Source organism: Cyprinodon tularosa, unplaced genomic scaffold (assembly GCF_016077235.1).
Source record: "Cyprinodon tularosa strain WSP-4 unplaced genomic scaffold, ASM1607723v1 ctg304, whole genome shotgun sequence".
NCBI lineage: Eukaryota > Metazoa > Chordata > Actinopteri > Cyprinodontiformes > Cyprinodontidae > Cyprinodon > Cyprinodon tularosa.
Window position 1 is genome coordinate 1,238,378 of NW_024039013.1, and position 19,528 is coordinate 1,257,905.

A 19,528-nucleotide genomic window follows, 5' to 3' on the forward strand; every position below is an offset into this window, starting at 1 on the left:
CTGCTGGCTCTGTTGTTCAAGCTTTCGCAAAAGCCGGCATTATTTCTGAGGAGCTGCGCTGCACGGAAAGTGACTCTGACAGCGAAGAAGGGGAAATTGGCATGTCTGATTTAGCGCAGCTGTTTAATTCAGAAACAGAGGATGATGACTCTGATGGGTTTAAATAATACTTTGTAATAAATACATGAATAAAGCACAATCATACTCAGTTTTGCTCCCGCTCTATTTTTCTACCTGAAAACTTAATTCAACAGCAGCCTCTGGGCGGGTCTCCTCTGGTTTCACCGCTGTGGCTGGCAGGTGTTTTTTCATCTAAATAATCTAAATTTTGCAGCTATATTTGCTGTGATCAGTGGGAATAAAGTAGTTTTAATATGTTTTTAAGTGAGAAAGTCCACCTGAAAACTTAATAATTGCAGTCAGTTCATCCAGATTATTATCGTGCCTATACTATTTCTGTCGGAGGCGCTCAGACCCCCACATACCAGCGGTGCACCGACAGTAGAAATCCCTTCAACAGCAGCCTCACCGCGGCGGCTGGCAGGTGTTTTTCATCTAAATAATTTAAACTGCAGGCACCAGGATACCGGCAATAAAAGCGAACATATTCCGTCGGCAGGTTTCAGGATTTTAAGTTAATTTAGGAGTGATCACAGCGCTGTGTCAGTCTCACGGCCAGCTGCCAGGTTTGATTAATACTTTGTAATAAATACATGAATAAAGCACAGTCATACTCAGTTTTGCCCCCGCTGTATTTTTAAATACGCAGTAGAGGTATTTAAAGGTAGTAGAGGACATGTACCTGTATATAAAAAACGCGCCCTATAGTCCGGTGCGCCTTATGTGTGTGTTAAATACAGAAATGGCACACATAACTGAGACTGCGCCTTTTAGTACGGTGCGCCTTATGGTCGTGAAAATACGGTAATGTGATATATTCAACAGATAGATTATAAATAGATCAGTTGTTTTTCCTGCACGTCTTTATTTCTGATAGAAGAGCGGGAGCATTTATCATGCATTTATCGTTAGAGGTAAAACTGCCTAATTTATGGTGATGGTGATTTGAGATCATATCGCCCAGCCCTAGTCAGATCTTCAAATTCTTAAATCTGACTGAGTGTAAGGCAACTTTATTTTCACAAAGCTTGTTGACTGAACAAAATTCTCAGCTCAAAGAAAATGTTTATCTAAATGCTACAGGTTTGTCAAATGTATGGCTGCAAAATATTGCAAAATGTATATTGTGAAGAATTGACTGGAATGCAATAAGTTGGTAGCCTGATAAACCAGACTAAATGTGAGATTAAATATGTAATTTAGGCTGGCCCAGATGAATGAGACATCGGAAGATTGTTGATGAGAAGAACCCGTTGTTTTTCAAACCATGTCTGTGCCTATTGGCCAACGCTCTGACCAATGAGCACAACTGACTGTGACGTAGTAAGCGCGACAGTAAGCTGGTGGGGGAGTGTAAACAAACAGCCTGTTGGTAAAAGGGCGAATACGTCCTTATTGAAAATGAATGAGCGTAGAGCCTCTTCCTGCTCACGTTTCAACGAAAACCCCCAGTCTAATCCTTTCAAATCTGATTACAAAGCTGAGTGAAAAATCGCCATCAGAGCCAGCGGTCCATATAGTAACACTTTAAAGTATAATATTCTCGCCTCAAATGATCTTAAAACGTACTTTTATTGAACAATAGCAACAGAAAAGAGAACTTTTAACTTTCAATGGAGCGCTACATTGGAAGCTGCTGCTGCCGCAATGCATGCTACTGTTCAATAGTTGTTGCAATCTTCCTTGTTGGGCTTTCTCCAGTGCTGCGCAGCTTTATCGTCACGCACTTAAAACCCCTCCCACTTTGCATCCTGAAATTCAAAACATCTCTGCATTGTGATTGGCCCGCCAGTTCTAAGGCGAGGGGCATTGATCGAGGCTAGACGAAACTTGCAGGCAAAAATGATTTTGACTGCTTGCGGGTGGGGCTACTTTACTAGGCTAGTTCTAAAGAACTTTCAGTTTTGGTCTATCTTGGCTCCACCCAGTGGGCAAAAGCTGTATTATTACACACAACAGAACAGAGCAGATAAAAAACCAAAGAGCAGAGCAGCCAGAGTGTTGAAGCAAAGCAACTTCACCAGCTTTTGAACCAGCATTAAAATTTTGCTGTTTAAGCATTTTTGATGCCCAAAACTCATTCGGTGTGAACACAGCATAATAGTGTTTACTTATTTTGTTAATCGTAAGTCATACCATGCCATTCTTAAAATTAGACCACTGTTTTCCCAATATTGTACTGCCCTACTAGTCACCTGCAATATGTTCATGCAAGTTTCTACAGTAAACTAGTGCTAGGCAACCCACTGCCTAGAAACTTCCTTTTAAAAGTCACCTCCTCCAATCCTTCCAGGGACAAACCAACATTACAGCAGCAAAGTCATTCATTCCCACCCACTGTGCTGATATTACATCTTATCTAGAGTAATATACATGTGGCTTACAGGGACACTGATATATCTGTCAGAAAAGCTACAACACAAGTCCTTCCAACTCAGGTCATATAACACTGCAGCCTTTGGTTGGTCATTAGAGAAGATCGGATTATCTTAGTTTCCAGAGGGGCCAAATAGTTACAACCTTTGCATGATCTTCCTAAAAAATAAATACATAAAAAATGTGAAAGAGTACCAAAAGAATGACAATGGGCTTCCCCACACAGTTCAAGATAAAGCTCAGCCTTTCAATAGCTGCTCCCACTCTGGCTACAATATCCTGCTGGGAACAGTACAATGGTATGAACAGACCAGAAAACTTCATAAAGAGAACAGGAATAAAAACAGGTAAACCCTTCTAAGGATTGTTGTAACTGGATTGAAAATCACAACAGGGTAGATTTCATGTAATGAAATAATCAAGATATTAAGCTGTTCGCTCTAGAGGCTTTTGAGAACTCATCAAAAATAACTCTACAACATAGACACAATATATGAAGGATGTGCCTTGCATAATTATCCATGATATTCTATAATCAAGCTGGCTTTGTGCATGTAAATGTGTTATCAGAGAGTTATTTACAGAAGTAAATAAAAATCTATCTCAATTGTTACAAACACTTGTTTTTGGTTTTACTGAGAATTCACCGTCCATGATGTATGCTCTATATCACACACCATCTAATAAATCTAACAAAAGGGGACAATTAAAAAAGATACCCTGCAAAGGTCATATTAAAGTGACTTCTGCTGAGGGATTATCTCACTGGGCATCATTCTACAAAAGATACAGGCATCTTTTAGTCCACCGAGAAATTATTTGGATATGATATGGTGCCATTAAAGCTGTGGTGCTGATTTATATGACATCCCAACCCATCAATCTGCGTGCCAAGCTCTGTCAAAACTAATATATTGAAAGAAGCTTTCCGCCTATACGTAAGAAGTTTTTTTTCCCCCTTCACCAGTATGCCAGCACAGCAGTAACCAGTCTACATCTTGCTCGGCTACACATGCATTTCATATTACTCCTACAAGTAGCTTATACAATAGTGACCTGGAACCAGAATTACCATATGCACAAATTACTCACACTCCACTAAAGAGTCCAGCTGACAAAGCTAATGTGATTCGTTCATGCATAAAGGAAGCCAGACAGAAGCTTCATCCTTATACCCAACGCCACAAAACCAATTAAGTCACTTTATTTGAAAGGCGACACAAAAAGGGAAAACTGATCAAAAAAGGATTACAGTTTAGTTGAATAACTATATTTAGCATTCACTCTCACTTCTTTGTCTTGATAATTATGTTTTTGTTGACTTTTGTTTAATGATGTTGACATTTGTTGGGTGGAAACGTGGCCGAAGTCTGTCCAAAGCAGGTTATCATTACGTGGTAAATCTGGCTGCCTGACCTGAGCTCTGGTGCAATGAAATGTCAGACATGCCTTAGTGAGGTGTAATGACCAGAAAGTTGTAAAATCAAGAGTGTAAGTGACTTAAATTTCTGACAGCATTGTGGACTTTAAGGATGAGGATTTTTAGATCTGGGGGAGAAAAAAAACACCTTCTAAGCTGCAGATGAAATGGAAAACTTAAACATTCCACCATTTGTTGAGAAAATATCTTAACAAGTGTGAAGTAGTTACCGACCATAATGTACACAGATCAGCCTTGGTAATACAATCATAGACAGGAGAAAGTATACACAAATCATAATTTTATTATAGCATCTATTACTCCGGTGGATATTCATAGCAGGTAAAGGTTGTATTCTGAAAGTTGCAACCTCCTCAGAAGAATAAACATAACTAGGGCTGCAACTATTGATTATTTTGCAAATCCATTAATCTATCGATAATTTTTTTCAATTAATCAATTAATAATCGGATAGCCAAAAGTTACTTTTTACGAAATTAAACCAGGTGAAACTCAAACTTTTCCACTTGAGTTCTGAATAAAGCTTACTGACAGACAAAAAACATTTTTATAATCTAAAATGCAAATGTTTATGTATTTTATACATTCTTGGTATAATTACTGCTCTAAGTGGGTTGCTCTGTCATTTAAAGGCATGATTTACAGTCTCTATACTCCAGTTAACGATTAATCGATTATTAAATAAGTTGATAATTATTTCAATTATCGCTTAATTGCTTCAGCCCTACACAAAACCCAAAATGTTTTTGGGTAACAGATGGTGGCTTTGTGAAGTAAAACATATGAGATTTATGTTCTTCCAACTGCTAAAGATGTTAAATCCTTTCCACAGTCATGAAAACGGGTCAGGGGTAAAAGGGTGAGAAATCGTAAATCCCTCTAGGGAGGGTCCAAGGGGGAGGTTTTACCACCCATTGCATTTAAAAGCACCAATCCAGTGTACCCCAATCGAGTAATAATCTTGTTACTGGACAGCATAATGTTAAGTATTTACATATTATATATTTTTCCATGTAATTTTTTTCTCGCTCTCCTCAAAGACACAGAGATTCCTTGTCTTAAGATTATTTCTCATAGTTCCACAATTTCCCTGTTTTTATTTAATGTCATAGTTTTTAACAATAAATACCCTGTCACTAATTATTCACAGCCTTTCCAGTAGTAGAGGGAAAATCTCGTATTGGCATCATGATGATGAAACTGATCTGTTAACTTTTCAGCTTAACCGCAACCGACCGGTGCAACATCTACAGAAAACAACTATTGTTTAAAAAAAAAAAAAAAAAAGTTATTTTAACTAAATAAAAACTAAACTTTCATGACCATATTGGTTTTGTTCTTGTGACAGTACCTGACATTTTCCAATCAATTAATATGGACAGATGATACCAATTACAACCTCCAAGACTTCACGGTGCCATGAAAAGTCATAACTTAATTTAAATAAATATAAAAGGACATTAAAAAATAATGAAAAAACAAGAAAACATTCAAATCAGATAAATGTGATGCTTTGAGCCAATTGTCTCCAACTCCAGTCTTCGAGAGCCGGTGTCTTGAAATGATGAGATTAGTCTCTCCTAACCCTAACCCAACACATCTGGCTTGAATATCAGCTCATTAATAGATCTGTAGAGCTTTACTGCATGCTAGTTAGGCAGTAAAAATATTTAATTCAGGTTTGTTGGACAAGGGACACAACTAAAAGTGCAAAAATGGCAGATCCCAAACTTCAAAGAATCTTTCGCTAAAACTTCTAATGCCAGATAGATGGTCAGGGTTCTGGTAGAGTTCACATCAAAATAGAGCTCTACTGACTATTAAAGCAGGCAGTCATAAGACACTTTAGACAAGCTCTTAAAACCTGATGAATAAAGAATAGAAATCCAAAAGGGAAACATGAAAAATATGGTTACTTTAAGATTAATTTTGTTAAGATTAATATAAAAGCATATCTTAAAATCCACAGAGTGGTAAACATGTATTTTCTAAGTGATTATTTGGAATTTTACTCAGGACATTATAGGATAAGATCCATGTGATTTTTGTGACTATATCAGATCTTTAAACCAACTTAGGTCATAGCTCATTATAGTAAGGCTAACAGAATTAACCCAGCACGTAAATGTATAACAAATATAATGACAGGGCTGTAGATTATCCAATTTACCGCATGAAATATTACTTTAAACTATATTCAAGTCATCAAAACAAAATGTAATTGCTATCTAGGTAGGACACGTGCGGTTGTAATTAACATACTTCCTGTTCCCCTATAAAGCGCTTGTTTGGCTGTCAGTTGTGGTAACACGTGTTGATCTGATTGCATTACCAGAATGACAGATTTGCTCTAAAGTCTTGTATATTCTCGAGAAATAAACTGTTCTCATTAAAGTTTTTAACCCATCTAATGATACAAAGTTGTAGAACCCCCCCTAACTGGAAACCCTCTGAGTTTAGTTGACTGAAACCCGGTTAGCTAATATGCGTCTCTCTAGCTGACCTGAACTTAAACACTTAAAAAAAAAGGCCTACTGGCAACGAATAATCCACGAAATGGAGCTGCCATACGTACCGATGAGAATCGCTCAATTCCCAACATCCGAGCTAATCAAACGCCAACAAAAGTTGGGAGACGTGTGGATGCTTTTAGGAAAACTAGACGGCGTTGCTGCAAACACGTGTGGTCCGTTAACCCAAAAAATCTGCAGCAGGTGAAATCTGAAGAATAAATATCCAACCTGACATTATCGCCATACCAAAAAGACTGGTCCCTTGAAACGTTAGCCTCGTCCAACTTCCAGGGAAAGCACACTTAATCTAGCATGTCGCTTTAGCGGGCTAAACGTGACAAACTTACTTACCGTTAGCCCTGTCGGCGAGTTACATTATAAACCACTTTATACCCGCACACGCCAACATGTAAAGTGTTGCAGCGGATGAAAAATAAATAAAATAACCTCTTCATGCCGCGAGTGGGTTAGAATCTGCTTTTCTGTTAGGATCGACTACTTAGCCAAGTTAGCTAAGGTTAGCTTAGCTTAATTTTCAGATAGTTTCATTAAAGGGTCGACTTTAGTTGCCGCTAACTTAACACATTAATAGGGAAGTGGTTTCGATAATTTCAAGATCTAACACATAAGCATTTCAATAAAGTTACTTGTAAATGATAATTTAATATAATGTATCTGCTGCGCCCATGCTAAAGTAGCAGGGCTAGCGGTTAAGGCTAGCCGCAGCTAGCTGATTGTTCACCGCACAACTTTGCCGATGTATTTAACGTGCAACCACGAATTGAGGCTACGCGCACTTCTAGCGTGCGCGTGAATTCTAGTTTTGACATTTATTTTATTAATACAAGAATACTGTTGGAGGATTTGCTCGCCAAAGGCTTCTAAAGCTGAAGAATTACACATACCTCACTTCCTTAAATTTGCCTCGGTCGCAGCCATGTTTTCTGTCCATCCGACTAGTCTGGGGTGTGTGAGCCGACTCAGCCACTCTCGTTAAAAAAGCAACACTATCGTGTGAACATTTTCTGTCTTTCCAGCTATCGTCTTGCAAAATTGAAAAATGTGTGTGGACACGCACAACACGATCATCTTACTCTCTATCCACAGACTGTGACATCAAATATACACAGTGTTCGGCATGTTTGCATCAACTTTTAATAGTGTCAGCCAGCAAAATAAATCAGGATAGATTTTAGTCGTCTGCATAAAATGTGGAATACAGCATTCAGGTGACCAATTAGCTTGCATTTAAAGCAGCACTATGCCCATACACAGAATTAATGCCTTTAATTAGATTGATCATTCTCATCTTACTACACAATGCTTCCTACAGCTGTACACATGTGATGTTACACCTGTGCATTCTGCATGTTTTATAAATAGCTATGCATCTACATGCAGTTTAATGTGACTGTTAAATGAATCAGTGCTTGCGTGTTTAGCATGCGTTTATTACACTCCTGCCAGATATTTCCTGCAAAAATAACAGTTGATCATTCAGATCACATTTATCTAGTGATAATCAAGTGCTGAATTTTGACCATGTTATCATTACTGATACATTCATTTCAAACTAGACATCCGCATAGAGCATGCCAAATTTGTATGTCTACAGAACAGTGCAAAAAAACACAAAAGTCTTTCCTGAGACAGCAGTTAGTCCCTTCATAACCTTTGGATATCGTCACATTTTTTTCTTCTTTCCTTGCCATTCTCTTACGAGGAATTATGCGTGATATATACAGCACACGTGAATGTGACTCATCGATATTAGCAACACATGGACATACATTATGTGCTCATTTGGTCAAGACAAACAAAAGAAATATGGCATTCAGAGTTTTTTTTTTTAGCTGCACATACAGTAATTTAAATGCTTGTTTCTGAGGAAAAAAAATCCCAACATGTGAAATATACAGTGCTAATAGAAATTTAAGAGCGCTTTATACATATTTTACAACATGGCAAGCCTTTTAAGACATGTAAAATCCCTCTGTCAAAAGGCTGTCACATAGCAGTGATGATGATGAGGTCTTTTGATTGAATGCATTAGAAATAAAAGTGCAAAATAAAAAGCTTATTTTTATTATTATTTCCGAGAATGTTTCTTTGTCTGCCCTCAAGTGCTTTGTTAAACCGAGCGCGTCTCCACCTCGATCTTCTCTTCAGACTGCGAGGATTCTGCTTCTTGGTGGCTGACGCTTGGTCGGACCGTCACCAGGGGACCGCCGCCGTAGATGGAGTGAAGGAAGTTCCAAGTCTCTTCAGAGATCTGCCCAGAATCAGCACCTGCAAGGAGAGTGTGAGAAAAAAAAGGGACATTACATTTTGTACACTAACATGTAAATGCTGTTATTATAAGCTGTTTTCATTTTCTGCAAAGTTCGCATATTTAACTATTATGCATGCAATAAGATGGAAATACATGTCAGATTGCTGATTCTATTTTTTCCCCCTATCGATTTTTGGCTATTAATATAACGAAAATTATTTTTCAGGAATCTTTCTCATTTACTTTATTTAACAGATTTACATATAGTTTTTTTTTTTGTATATTCTTGGATTACCTTCCAAATACCAGGCCTAAACTTCTAGGATCATTTCATAAGCTGCTAACAATAGTTGACCCATTCCTTCTGACAGAATCGCTGTAACTGAGTCAGGTTTGTAGGCCGCCTTACTTGCACACACCTTTTTAGCTCTACCCACACATTTTCTATGGCTTATCTGAAACACTGACTTTGTTGTCCTTAAGCCATGGTATGACTAATGTGGCAGCATGCCAGGATGATTGTCCACTTTGAAGATAGATTTTTACCCAAGCTATATCATCCTGGTTGATTTCTTAAGATTTTGATCAAATATATATTCCTCCTTTAAGGTAACATTTATGTTGTGAAGTCCACCTGTCCTTCCTCCATCTCAAAGTTGGTCGCAACTTGCTGCTTTCTCTATAAGCGACATTTTAGCACCAATCATGGGAGGACTTGTTTCACTGTGGTAATGATGGCATCATGCTAGCTTCAGCAAGAATCTTTTAAAAGTCTTCTACTGTTGTTCTAAAACTAACCCACACATTTTGCATTAAAATAAAATCCCCTCTGACAAAACAGAATTCATCCTTTTTCTGAACATTACGATAGCTCGACATTCCCCTGACAGTTACACATGTACATAGATGAATGAGACAACTACATGCATTAGGAGGTTGAATTACAGCTGTGATGTTCCAAAATTCTCATCTCAATACATTTTTTTATTCTTTGTGATTTTTTCCCCCACAAGGGTTAAAATACATCCACATTTTAATGACAGAAGCTCATAATGCCATTAAATACCATGATATAGAAATGTATAGTTTACAGTAATCCAAGTGATATAAAACTTTTAAGTTTAAAGAAAGCAAAGAAAAAAACATTTGGGAATTATGTAAGAAAATAACAGTTTATTCATTGCGACTCACCTCAAACAAAAAGTATTTTCATCTGATTTTATATACCAAGACTCAGACAGAACAGGTCATATAAATATTGGGTTTCAGCTGTACATACCTTGTTTGAGAATCAAATGTCCGTTCTTGTTTATCGTTATCTTGGAGTTATCGATTGGCCCTGGAGGATCTTTCAAAGACAGAACAGCAGAAATTATTATTTGATATCTACAACAGTAATGTTGTTCAGGACGTATTCTTACTGCAGGTGACACAAAGAGTAGTAATGTTAAAATGTCAAACGTTTCTGTCATTTTACAAGAGGCAAAGTCGGATCTCTTTTAGTTACTGACTGAACATAAATATCACAGTAGCAGAAGTCAGAGAGCGAAGGAAGAAGAAAAAAAAAAAGACTTTCTCAAACGTTCCAGATGCAACTCGTTATAAATAGATATGACAATACAAAGCTAGGCAAGCCATGAACATGAGATTTATTCTGACACTTCATTTTGCTGAGAGTCCCGACTCAAGGGACCCGGGAAGTTCTTTGATGAAAAATCAACAGAGGGGGAAAAAGGGAGTTTTTTTCTAAATGAATTGGATCCTCAAACAAGACATTTTCTCTTGTTATTTATCCACATCTACACCAATTATTTACTTAGCAATTAAACATTTTTTGGAGTTATTGACCGACATACATTGGTTTTTACACAGTCTTCATGTGACCTTTTAAAGTAGACATTTAAATGAGGCGAGGGGGGGGGAGGCTAGACTTCAGTCCACTTACCATTGTCTTTTCCTTTGACAAAGCCCTCCCACTCACGAAACCACTGCATGCTGATGCAGTATATGACCACCGGAGACTCCTCCTCCTGGAACGCCTTGTTCAGCTACAGGGAGGGAGCAGTTAAAGAGGGGGGGGCAGAGAGGAAGTGGGGGAGGAGTGAGTGATGGAGACAAGGAGGAGAAAGATGGGTGGGGATGAAAAATATTTGAGGATAAAAGGATTTCAAGAAGAAATGTAAATAAAACCTAATTAATTCTCTTAAATAGTTTTTCCAATAAGAAGACACTCATTGCACCAAATTCATGTTTCTCAGAAACAACAAACTCACTGTTATTTCTTCTATCGTGTTGTTTTCCTTTTAATTCACACACATAATACATTTATCTGTCCTTGAAGCAGCTTCTGTGTGAGTGAGCACACCAAGCAGGCACTAAAAGCTGCATCTGTCTCCATCCATTAATGATAAAGCTTTTATCGGGCTCACTCTTCTCATCTCATCAACTGGTTACACAAAGACTGCAGAAGAGGCATCTATATACGCCCATTAAGCTCTGGTTACTTGGAGGCATTATCATTCACACCTGTTTTCCCAAATAACTTATTTTCTCAGCTTAGCCAGACTCTATCGGAACCGTTTCAACATTTCAAAGAGAGAGGTGCTCACCCTGACAAACATGTCCAGTTCAGATTTGCGCCGCTTTTCCAGCTTTTCTATCTCAATCTGGCATGTGTGGCAAACATACAGGTGGTTGACGGCAGGCCCCCCTCCGTACCTGTAGAGGAAGAGACGGTCTAGTTAAACAAAACGCACGTTAACGTTGCTGTGTGAAACGTGCGCAGCCAGCCCACTGCCTTTTACCTGCTGTAAAGGTGGTCCCACACGTTCTGGGGCAGCATCACCACCAGGTCATCAATGTAGGAGGCTTTGTTAGGTGGCACACCTGATGAAACAAGCAAACCGCAGACATTTCACTCACAGTGAATCAATTTCTCTGAAAATTGTATATCATAAAAATCTAATGAAAACCCATAAGGATCAAAAAAGATCAAAAGGAAGGTGGTTTTATTTTTGAGGATTGTTCTTATAAGCGAACATGTTCATGAACAAGCTGTCATGTTCATGAACAGCAGACTGGAATATTCAAGAGGGTAAAAGTGAAGTTGAGGCTCTCTTAAAGAGAGGTGGACTGAGATTCTACGAGATTCTATAACCCATAAGTTCATAAGATGGTTTCGGTCAAGTCAGGAAGAGGCCAATGTCCCTAAACTTTTCTCTTTTAACCTCTTAAGAGGGTTTTAAAAACTAATTTCCATCTCAAATAAACTATAAAATAAATGAAGAATAGCTCCACTGTTATCAGGTCTAACATTTACTATAAAGGCTAACGTGAAATATTTATTATCCAGTTGATGTTATGTCATGCCAGATTTGTTTGTGATTAAAAAAAGGAAATCTTACATTTTGAAAGCCTATTGGTCTTAGTGGATAGGTAAACAATAGATAAACAGAAAATAAAGTGTGGAGAATTCCTTGCTTGTAGATGGTTCCAAAACAAAACAAAAACTCCATTTGTCACTTTACAAACATTGCTATAGTGGTGTCTGCTTCATACAATAAATTGGCAAAGGAAATATTTTTGCAGTATATTAGTCTTTTTATTAATTAAATTAGGGAGAATAAAATGTAATTAGTTTTGCTAAAACTAATTTTATTTGCAGCTCATAGAAGCCATCAGCCTGTAAAACTAATATTTATATGTTCTCTGGTTCTGAATAAGAATTTGCAAAAGAAGAACATCTGAGAATATAATTACATATAGGGCTTCAAAATCCTTTGATGGAAGAATTGAAAAATAATCCCCATTTTTCACAATACCAAAGTTTTAAAGTTTTATTTTCCTTGTCCTTCAGTAATGCCCCCTTAGCTCCCCTTTAACACTCAACCATTTTAGCAATGTTGAACATTCCCTATATGTAAAAATCTTTTTATAGGCTAGGACTGAAACTTTGAGACTGAAGAAAGTCAGTGTAAAGTTTTTTTTTTTTTAAATTGCAACATATGCTCCTTCTTTGTTTATGGCTATTCCTGTTTAAACAGAAAAGGAAAAAGGCTGATTCTGGGACAAAGGAGATGGAGAAAAATGTGCTTAAAAGCTTTCTTACAGTGAATATAACCATGACAAGTTCAGACAGTGAACATTTTGATTAACAGGTACTTAAATGCTGTATAGGGTTCAAATTATAATCATCTTTGTAGCTCATTATTTTTTAGGTTACCAATTATTTAAATCGTCATAATTTATCCAAAAAAATCAGCTCAACATTTTAAAAGAAATTGTTTTTTATCTTTTAAACAGGCATGAAGAAAATCAATCATATGGGGTCAATAATAAAGAAGAAAATATCTAAGTGCACATTTCCCAAGGTGAGAAACTGTAAACTTCAGTGGAAACAACCTGAACTGCTTCTTTTTCCATGAGGCAATAATAGTTTTGCTGAACTGATATTCTCTGTACAAGTCAGGTATGACATGTTTATGTCCGGGAGGCAGCAAAGATCAAGGGGTTCTGCGTGTGCACAAGGAAATATTTGTTATGTTGTTGCTATACATACATTTTTTTTATGCTTCCTGTAAAACCAAATGTCTGAAACTCATGGGAATATACAGGCCTAACAATGAGATTAGGACAACGCATTGAACTGATGGTCTAAATCTGGTTTGGGGAGAGGTTTCAATGAGGAAATGACTTACGCACCTCCATGCACACAGAGGAAGTCATTATTGGAAATGGGGCCCGGCTCAGCAAAGGTCTTGAATTTGTTAAGCCACTGCCGGGAGACGTAGAACTGCAGAAGGCTGGGCTCCATCATGTTCAATAATCCCGACACCCTCCTACGTTCTTTTACTGCGTCCTCATTGCTTTTTCTGTGGCGGAAACACAAACATGTTAATCAGATGTGAGTAAAGTCAAAGCAGCAGAGTTAGCATGAAAGGTTTAACTCTGATGTCTTACTTGTAAAAGAGAACATAAGCTTCTGCATTCTGGACGCAGGACTCAGACACCTCAGTCACACTCTGATCATCAAATTCATACCACAGATTGTTCAGATCGTTCCTACAGTACGCTATGTAGTGGCCACCTATTAGGAGACAGGCAGGGAAGTGTGAGAGCAGCGTTCACAAATTATAACAAGTCGGTGTGAATTTCAATGCGCATGCTTTCAAATCTAGTACGCTAATGTGTGCCAAAAACATGGCAGCCGCCGCAGAGTCCCATAGAAAGACAAGCTACTGTGCCCACTCACTGCTGGCAGTGCCATGGTGACAGATGACTGACAGAAGGTCATAGCTGGTGGTCTGGGCGGAGCTGTCTTTGGCCAGGAAAGGCTGCAGGTCCAAGCCTTCCAGTGGGAAGGAGACGTGGGTGCCTATCTTGGTGGAGTACATTAGCTCATGTCTGAAGCGCTTAAGGTGAATACACAGAATCTGGAGAAAACAGGATTCTGCTTAAGCATTTTAGAGAAAACATTCCTGAAAATATGGATAAGGATGGTGGTTAAACGTATTTACCTCTGGCAAATTCTGCATTTTACAAAATTTGACTCCGTTTCGCAGCCTGAAAAAAAAAAAAAAGGATCAGCTTTTTAAAAACAGTCTATGGTTTATTTCAGGAAAAGCAAATGAAGTCAAAAAGTACCCACTTTTTGCACTTTTCACAGCTATACATGTTATCTCCTAGGAACAAAAGAACATTTATTAAAACAGGAATGGTTTGTATTTGATGAGCCAGAGGTTTGTGTAATTGACCTACCCTTCAGTTCATCCCGAGCAAAGAAAGCAGCAAGGCAGTCTTGTAGAGTAACCACCGGACCCCAGAACCAGCTGGAACAGGACAATTAGCAACAGGTTTACAGAATGTAACCAAGGTATGATATGCTGGACCAGTAGAGCCAGTGTAAGGTTTTCCACAGACCTTTTGATGTACTCCATAACAAACGCTATCCAGCCTTGAGGAGCGTAGGCTTCCCCACAGGAGCCGGCTTTCACCAGGGAGGTCTGGTGGGATGCCGAGTGGAGTTTGGCCAGGTCCTCTTTCCCTGGAATGGGCAACGAGATATCCTGGAAGTTCTCCAGGGTCACGGATACCTGCAACCACATCGTAAAGATTCACCTATGGTCGAATTTTTGGATTCCCTCTCATACATTTCTCAAATGTTGTAACCTCGTGGCAGAAAACAAGCAAAACGTTGCATCAAAATAAAGTGTGCATTTAATATTATATTCATTAAGTCTAATCTCATTTTAGTTTCATGTTAGCCAGCTGCTGATTGAGCTCAGAGATGATAAAGAACAATTTCTATTTCATTCCCAACCATTGCCAGAGGGCGGTGCATAAAGCTCTGAATGTTCAAGTAATTATACCAACAGAGTAACACCTGTGACACCACAGATGACCAATAAGAAGCCATATACATATGCGGACATCATCCTAGGCTCTGTTCCTACAAGATCTTATATAAATACATTATACATAGATTTCATTTAAATGTTCATCCTTTAGATGAAAAAAAAACCTAAACCATGATTGTACGAACTTTGTACGATGTGAAAAATGAGGACAATAGTAAAAGTCGCATGATCTCTGCTTCTAAATATAACGATCACGATAGACTGCTTAGATGCATATTTTTGGTAGGATATCATTTTCCAATTACCATTCATTTAAACTTTTGTTTAACTGGATGAAAAGGCCGCTAATACCCACACCAGATGTTTGCCTTTACCGATCGAGATTGTACAGCTCAAAGAAACAGGTGGAACACCATTATGAAGGGAAAAAATCAGTAGCAATATTCCTGGTAAATCAGCTCCTCCAAATGTTATGTGTCTAATATCATCCCTTATCATTGGTTGCATTAAAAAAAAAGAGAACAGTTTTTGTGTATTTTATGATCGTTTCTCATCACTTTCAGCATATAATGTATTAGGGGCCTGTAAGGTGGTAATAGGGTAAAACCAAAAGAAAAGCCACACTGACCCGATCACAGGTGAGGCACTGAACTGAGCTGACAATAGTCCCATCAAAGACATCTGAAATGACGCTGCGGTATTTCTTCTGACGTTTGTTCTTTGGAGGGGAGAACGTGGTGACAGCTGTGAGAAGCAGAGAGGAAGAAATGTGAGAATACTCATTTACAGTCAGGTTCTGCCAAGGATCTTCACGCCATCCTTTCCCCCCCACATTTCCTTTTTTTAAACTCTCAATGGGACCGTTTCTAATCAAATCTAAGCAACAGAAGCTTTGTACCTTTCTTGTATGTAGGGTTTAGGCTCATCCACCCAGAGGTGGCTTTAGGAGGACTGCTGGATATTTTGGGAATATGTCCCTCCATGGCGACTGGGCTTTGAGGTCTTGTGATGTTGGACATTTGGATATCTGAAAAGCAATCTAATTGAGAAGAAATAATGGTTAAGACTGTACATGTTTTCAATGCAAAACTATGTTTGCAACATTCTGTCAAGTAAGAAACACAATATTAAGGTTAAAGGGGAACTCCGTTTTTTTCACATTGGACCCTTGATTTTACGTTATTAGATCATGTTCTACTCACCCATATTAGTTCTGAAGATATTCCGTTAGGTTATATCCGAGTAACGTCTTCCTATGGGCAACGACTTGAAGGCACAAACTGAACTGTTTATAATCTATCATTTATGGTATGCCAGCATTCATAACATGTAGACGAATCATTGTCCCCCAGACATCCGCGGTTATATTTTTTATATTCATTTTTTTTTTTTAAACAAAGCGGAGTGTGTATGACAACATAGAACATGTAGAACATGATGTAATAACGTAAAATCAAGGGCCCAATGTAAAAAAAAAACTGCATTCCCCTTTAAATATCATGCAAAAACAAACTGTTTTAAGCCTTTAACTATGTTATAACTCAATTCCTTCATTAAAATCTTGTACAACTTTCCCACAAGAAAGATTGAAAGACAACTATTAGTCCGGATCTACACGAATATATGGAAGAACAACAGGAATAGACTTCTAATAGAGCAGCATGAAACTTTAGGCAATGCATTAGGAATGCATAGAGGAAGGTGCTTTGCTCAGATGAAACCAAAACTGGGCTTTTTTTAAAACACACCAGCCCAATGTTAACACATGGGAGTGGCAGCATTGAGATGTGGGCATGCTTTTCCTCAAGAGGGACAGAGAAGGTGGTTAGGACTAACAGGAAGTCAAATAGAGATCAATTTAGTGAAGTGGGGTGGAAGTTGACATTTAGCAGGACAATCCTAAACAAACAGCCAGAGCTACAATAAAATGGTTTAAATCACAGCGTATTAGTATGTTAAAACCACCAAGTCAAAGCCCAGACCTGAACATATCACTCAATCTGTGGCAAGGATTAAAATCTGATGAATACAAACACGTCCTAAAGTCTGAATAAACTTGAGCCATTTTGCCAAAAAAGTTCTCAAAAAAACTGGGGGTTGAATTCACAGGATTATCAGATTTTTATTAGAAAAATCATGTATCTTTAAATTGATCTGTCAAACAAACCTTCAAAATAAACCTTTATGTTAGTTTTAATCTGAAATGTCAAGGGAGTAAATACTGATAATGTTTGCGTAACTCTGAATATAAATAAGCAGTAAACAAAAAACAAGAGTGGAGTGAAATGTATTACCTGATGTTCTGCTTTGGACCTTGAGGGCTCCTTGGCTACTGATAATGGGTGTGGTTTCTGTGGCGGTGTCAACGTCTTTGTCGACGTCGGCCTCATTGCTTCCCACCAAAACACCGTTCCCCCCGGAGCGGTACAGATCATTGATCATGTTCTTCTCCTTCTGCCACTCCCTGTTGGCCTGGATCTCGTCCTGCTCAGGAATCCGCATCTCTGCCTCGTTGGTGTAATCCATTACTACGTTACTGCCTTGCGTTTCGTTATCTGCCTTTTCGCTGCTTCCACAGGATTCGCAGGACTGGAAGTCGTTGTCTGACTGGCTGTGGTTGTCCTCCTCTGGGCCGTCATCCATGGTGATGCTGTTGGACGGGTCGAAGGGCTCCGGCACAGACTCTTTCAGCTCCTCGTGAAGTTGATCCATCAAGCAGCGGAGAAATTCTTGGGAATCCTAGCAGTCAAATTGAAAAAAAAAAAGACTTTCAGTTTTATAATGATTTCATCTGTGACATTATCTCTTATTGACAGAAAGAAAACCCTAAAGTACCACGAAAAATTGCATCCTGACCAACAGAGTGAAGCTTTTCCAGCCACACTGGCCTCAAATTACACACCAAGACCATTTCTCCTCCGTGTTCATGACAATTCTGGATCACAAAATCCGAAACCAAACACGGATGAACGTTTAATCAAACCTAACGAACCTCAGAAATCCAATCTCCTCCTTCAAGCCAAATTAACTTCCCTCTCTCAGGAGCTGGAATGTTATCTGTATTCATAGCAATGCTAATTTAGGACCCTGTGGCTCAACGCGGCGTGACGAATGAATATCCCTCACCTAACATTTCCAAACAAACTCTGGCAAGCCAGGAGGAAAGAAGCAGTTTTATTACTTGCTGAAGACATGGTGAGCTTTAGTTTCACGCCATTTTTATTCTATACATTGGTAAGGTGTGCAGCTTTACCTCTAGAATCATGTGGACAATAACCATTTTTAGTTATTAAATCAATAGTAGAAATGTATTTTGGTCCCTGTTGCTAAAACAAAGAATAGTGAAAAGATTTAATTAGATCTATAAGACTTAATTCTAAAATCTCTTATATATATATATATAAATAAATATATATATATACAAACATATGTAAAATCTACAGTGACAGGTGTAGATATTCATACTCCTCTGATGTTGTCACAGTAGAACAATAATTTCCTATGTATTACAGAGGGATTTCTTGCAAAAGATTCAACTAAAAGCATATGACTGGATTTAGAAGAAGAAGAAAAAAAGCAAATCACCAAAATCAAAACCTCCTAAAGTTTGTGGTAGGCTCTTGAGAGGTTATCCTGTGTCTAGCTCCTGGAAGGAAGGCATCTTAAAACATTGTTTTGTTCTTTAACATGTCTGGTTCAGATACTGCAGCACAGAAAAAGCTTGTTAATTGTCCATAAGTGGAAATCAGCTGTGCTGAAGAGGAGAAATTTCCAAAACCTGCAGAAAAAGCAACCCTCAAGGACCGAATTTGGACATCCCTGGTTTAGGGTTATGTGCAGTTTTTTTTATATGGTTACTTCTTGAAACACAGATTCTCTTTGAGGATTATCAGAGCCAAGCTGCACAAAGAGTTTATATTTTCATATTGAAACCAACTATAATTTGCCTACATTTCAAACTGCTCATTTACTTTGCAATGCTTCAACACTTCAAATATCTGTTAAGACTTTGAATTCTGTTTTTAATGTGACAAAATGTGGGAAAGATCAGAGGGACGGAGACTGCATGTTACACACCAGTTACATCATAAATGATAACCTACCTGCTGGGAATACCCTCTAAACATGGGGTTTATGGCTTTGATTCCTTGGAACAAGTTGGTTGGAACCACATAGGAGGGTCTGCAATGCGAGGGGGAAAAAAAACATCAGTCACATAACTTCTATTCCAGAGTGAGAAAGCAGCTTCTACAGAACGCTTGCTCTGCAAAGCAGCTACCGCACTGTGGTCATCTTGCAGTCCGTGGGTGGGGCAGTATTATAAATGACATCTGGACTCATAAAATGCGGCTTGCAAAGACTTATTTTACACACACCCAGTTGTGATGGCTGCAACTACAGCCACCCAAATGTGGTAACATTCAATCACAACACACACTAAGTCAGCAAG

General features: G+C 38.3%; 2 protein-coding genes across 3 annotated transcripts in view; both read right to left on the reverse strand.

The window, feature by feature from the left end:
* zzz3 (zinc finger, ZZ-type containing 3) overlaps positions 1–7,503 on the reverse strand; it is a 33,879-nt gene extending 26,376 nt beyond the window's left edge. The window contains exon 1 of one of the 2 annotated variants that reach the window (XM_038291927.1): positions 7,356–7,503. The gene's annotated coding sequence lies outside the window, so the exon portion shown is untranslated. Of the gene's footprint in view, positions 1–6,512; positions 6,683–7,355 lie in introns of those variants that run through there. The other variant, XM_038291928.1, reaches the window with a different exon arrangement.
* A 377-nt stretch (positions 7,504–7,880) lies between these two features.
* usp33 (ubiquitin specific peptidase 33) overlaps positions 7,881–19,528 on the reverse strand; it is a 29,769-nt gene continuing 18,121 nt past the window's right edge. The window contains exons 9-24 of the mRNA XM_038291929.1: positions 19,182–19,260; positions 17,373–17,817; positions 15,977–16,117; positions 15,707–15,822; positions 14,642–14,814; positions 14,480–14,550; positions 14,370–14,403; positions 14,239–14,284; positions 13,974–14,154; positions 13,682–13,808; positions 13,424–13,593; positions 11,527–11,608; positions 11,332–11,440; positions 10,668–10,770; positions 10,002–10,070; positions 7,881–8,739 (exon numbers count right to left, since the gene is read on the reverse strand). Of these exons, the coding sequence (XP_038147857.1) occupies positions 8,582–8,739; positions 10,002–10,070; positions 10,668–10,770; positions 11,332–11,440; positions 11,527–11,608; positions 13,424–13,593; positions 13,682–13,808; positions 13,974–14,154; positions 14,239–14,284; positions 14,370–14,403; positions 14,480–14,550; positions 14,642–14,814; positions 15,707–15,822; positions 15,977–16,117; positions 17,373–17,817; positions 19,182–19,260 (2,104 nt within the window). The 3' untranslated portion in view covers positions 7,881–8,581. The remainder of the gene's footprint in view (positions 8,740–10,001; positions 10,071–10,667; positions 10,771–11,331; positions 11,441–11,526; positions 11,609–13,423; positions 13,594–13,681; positions 13,809–13,973; positions 14,155–14,238; positions 14,285–14,369; positions 14,404–14,479; positions 14,551–14,641; positions 14,815–15,706; positions 15,823–15,976; positions 16,118–17,372; positions 17,818–19,181; positions 19,261–19,528) is intronic.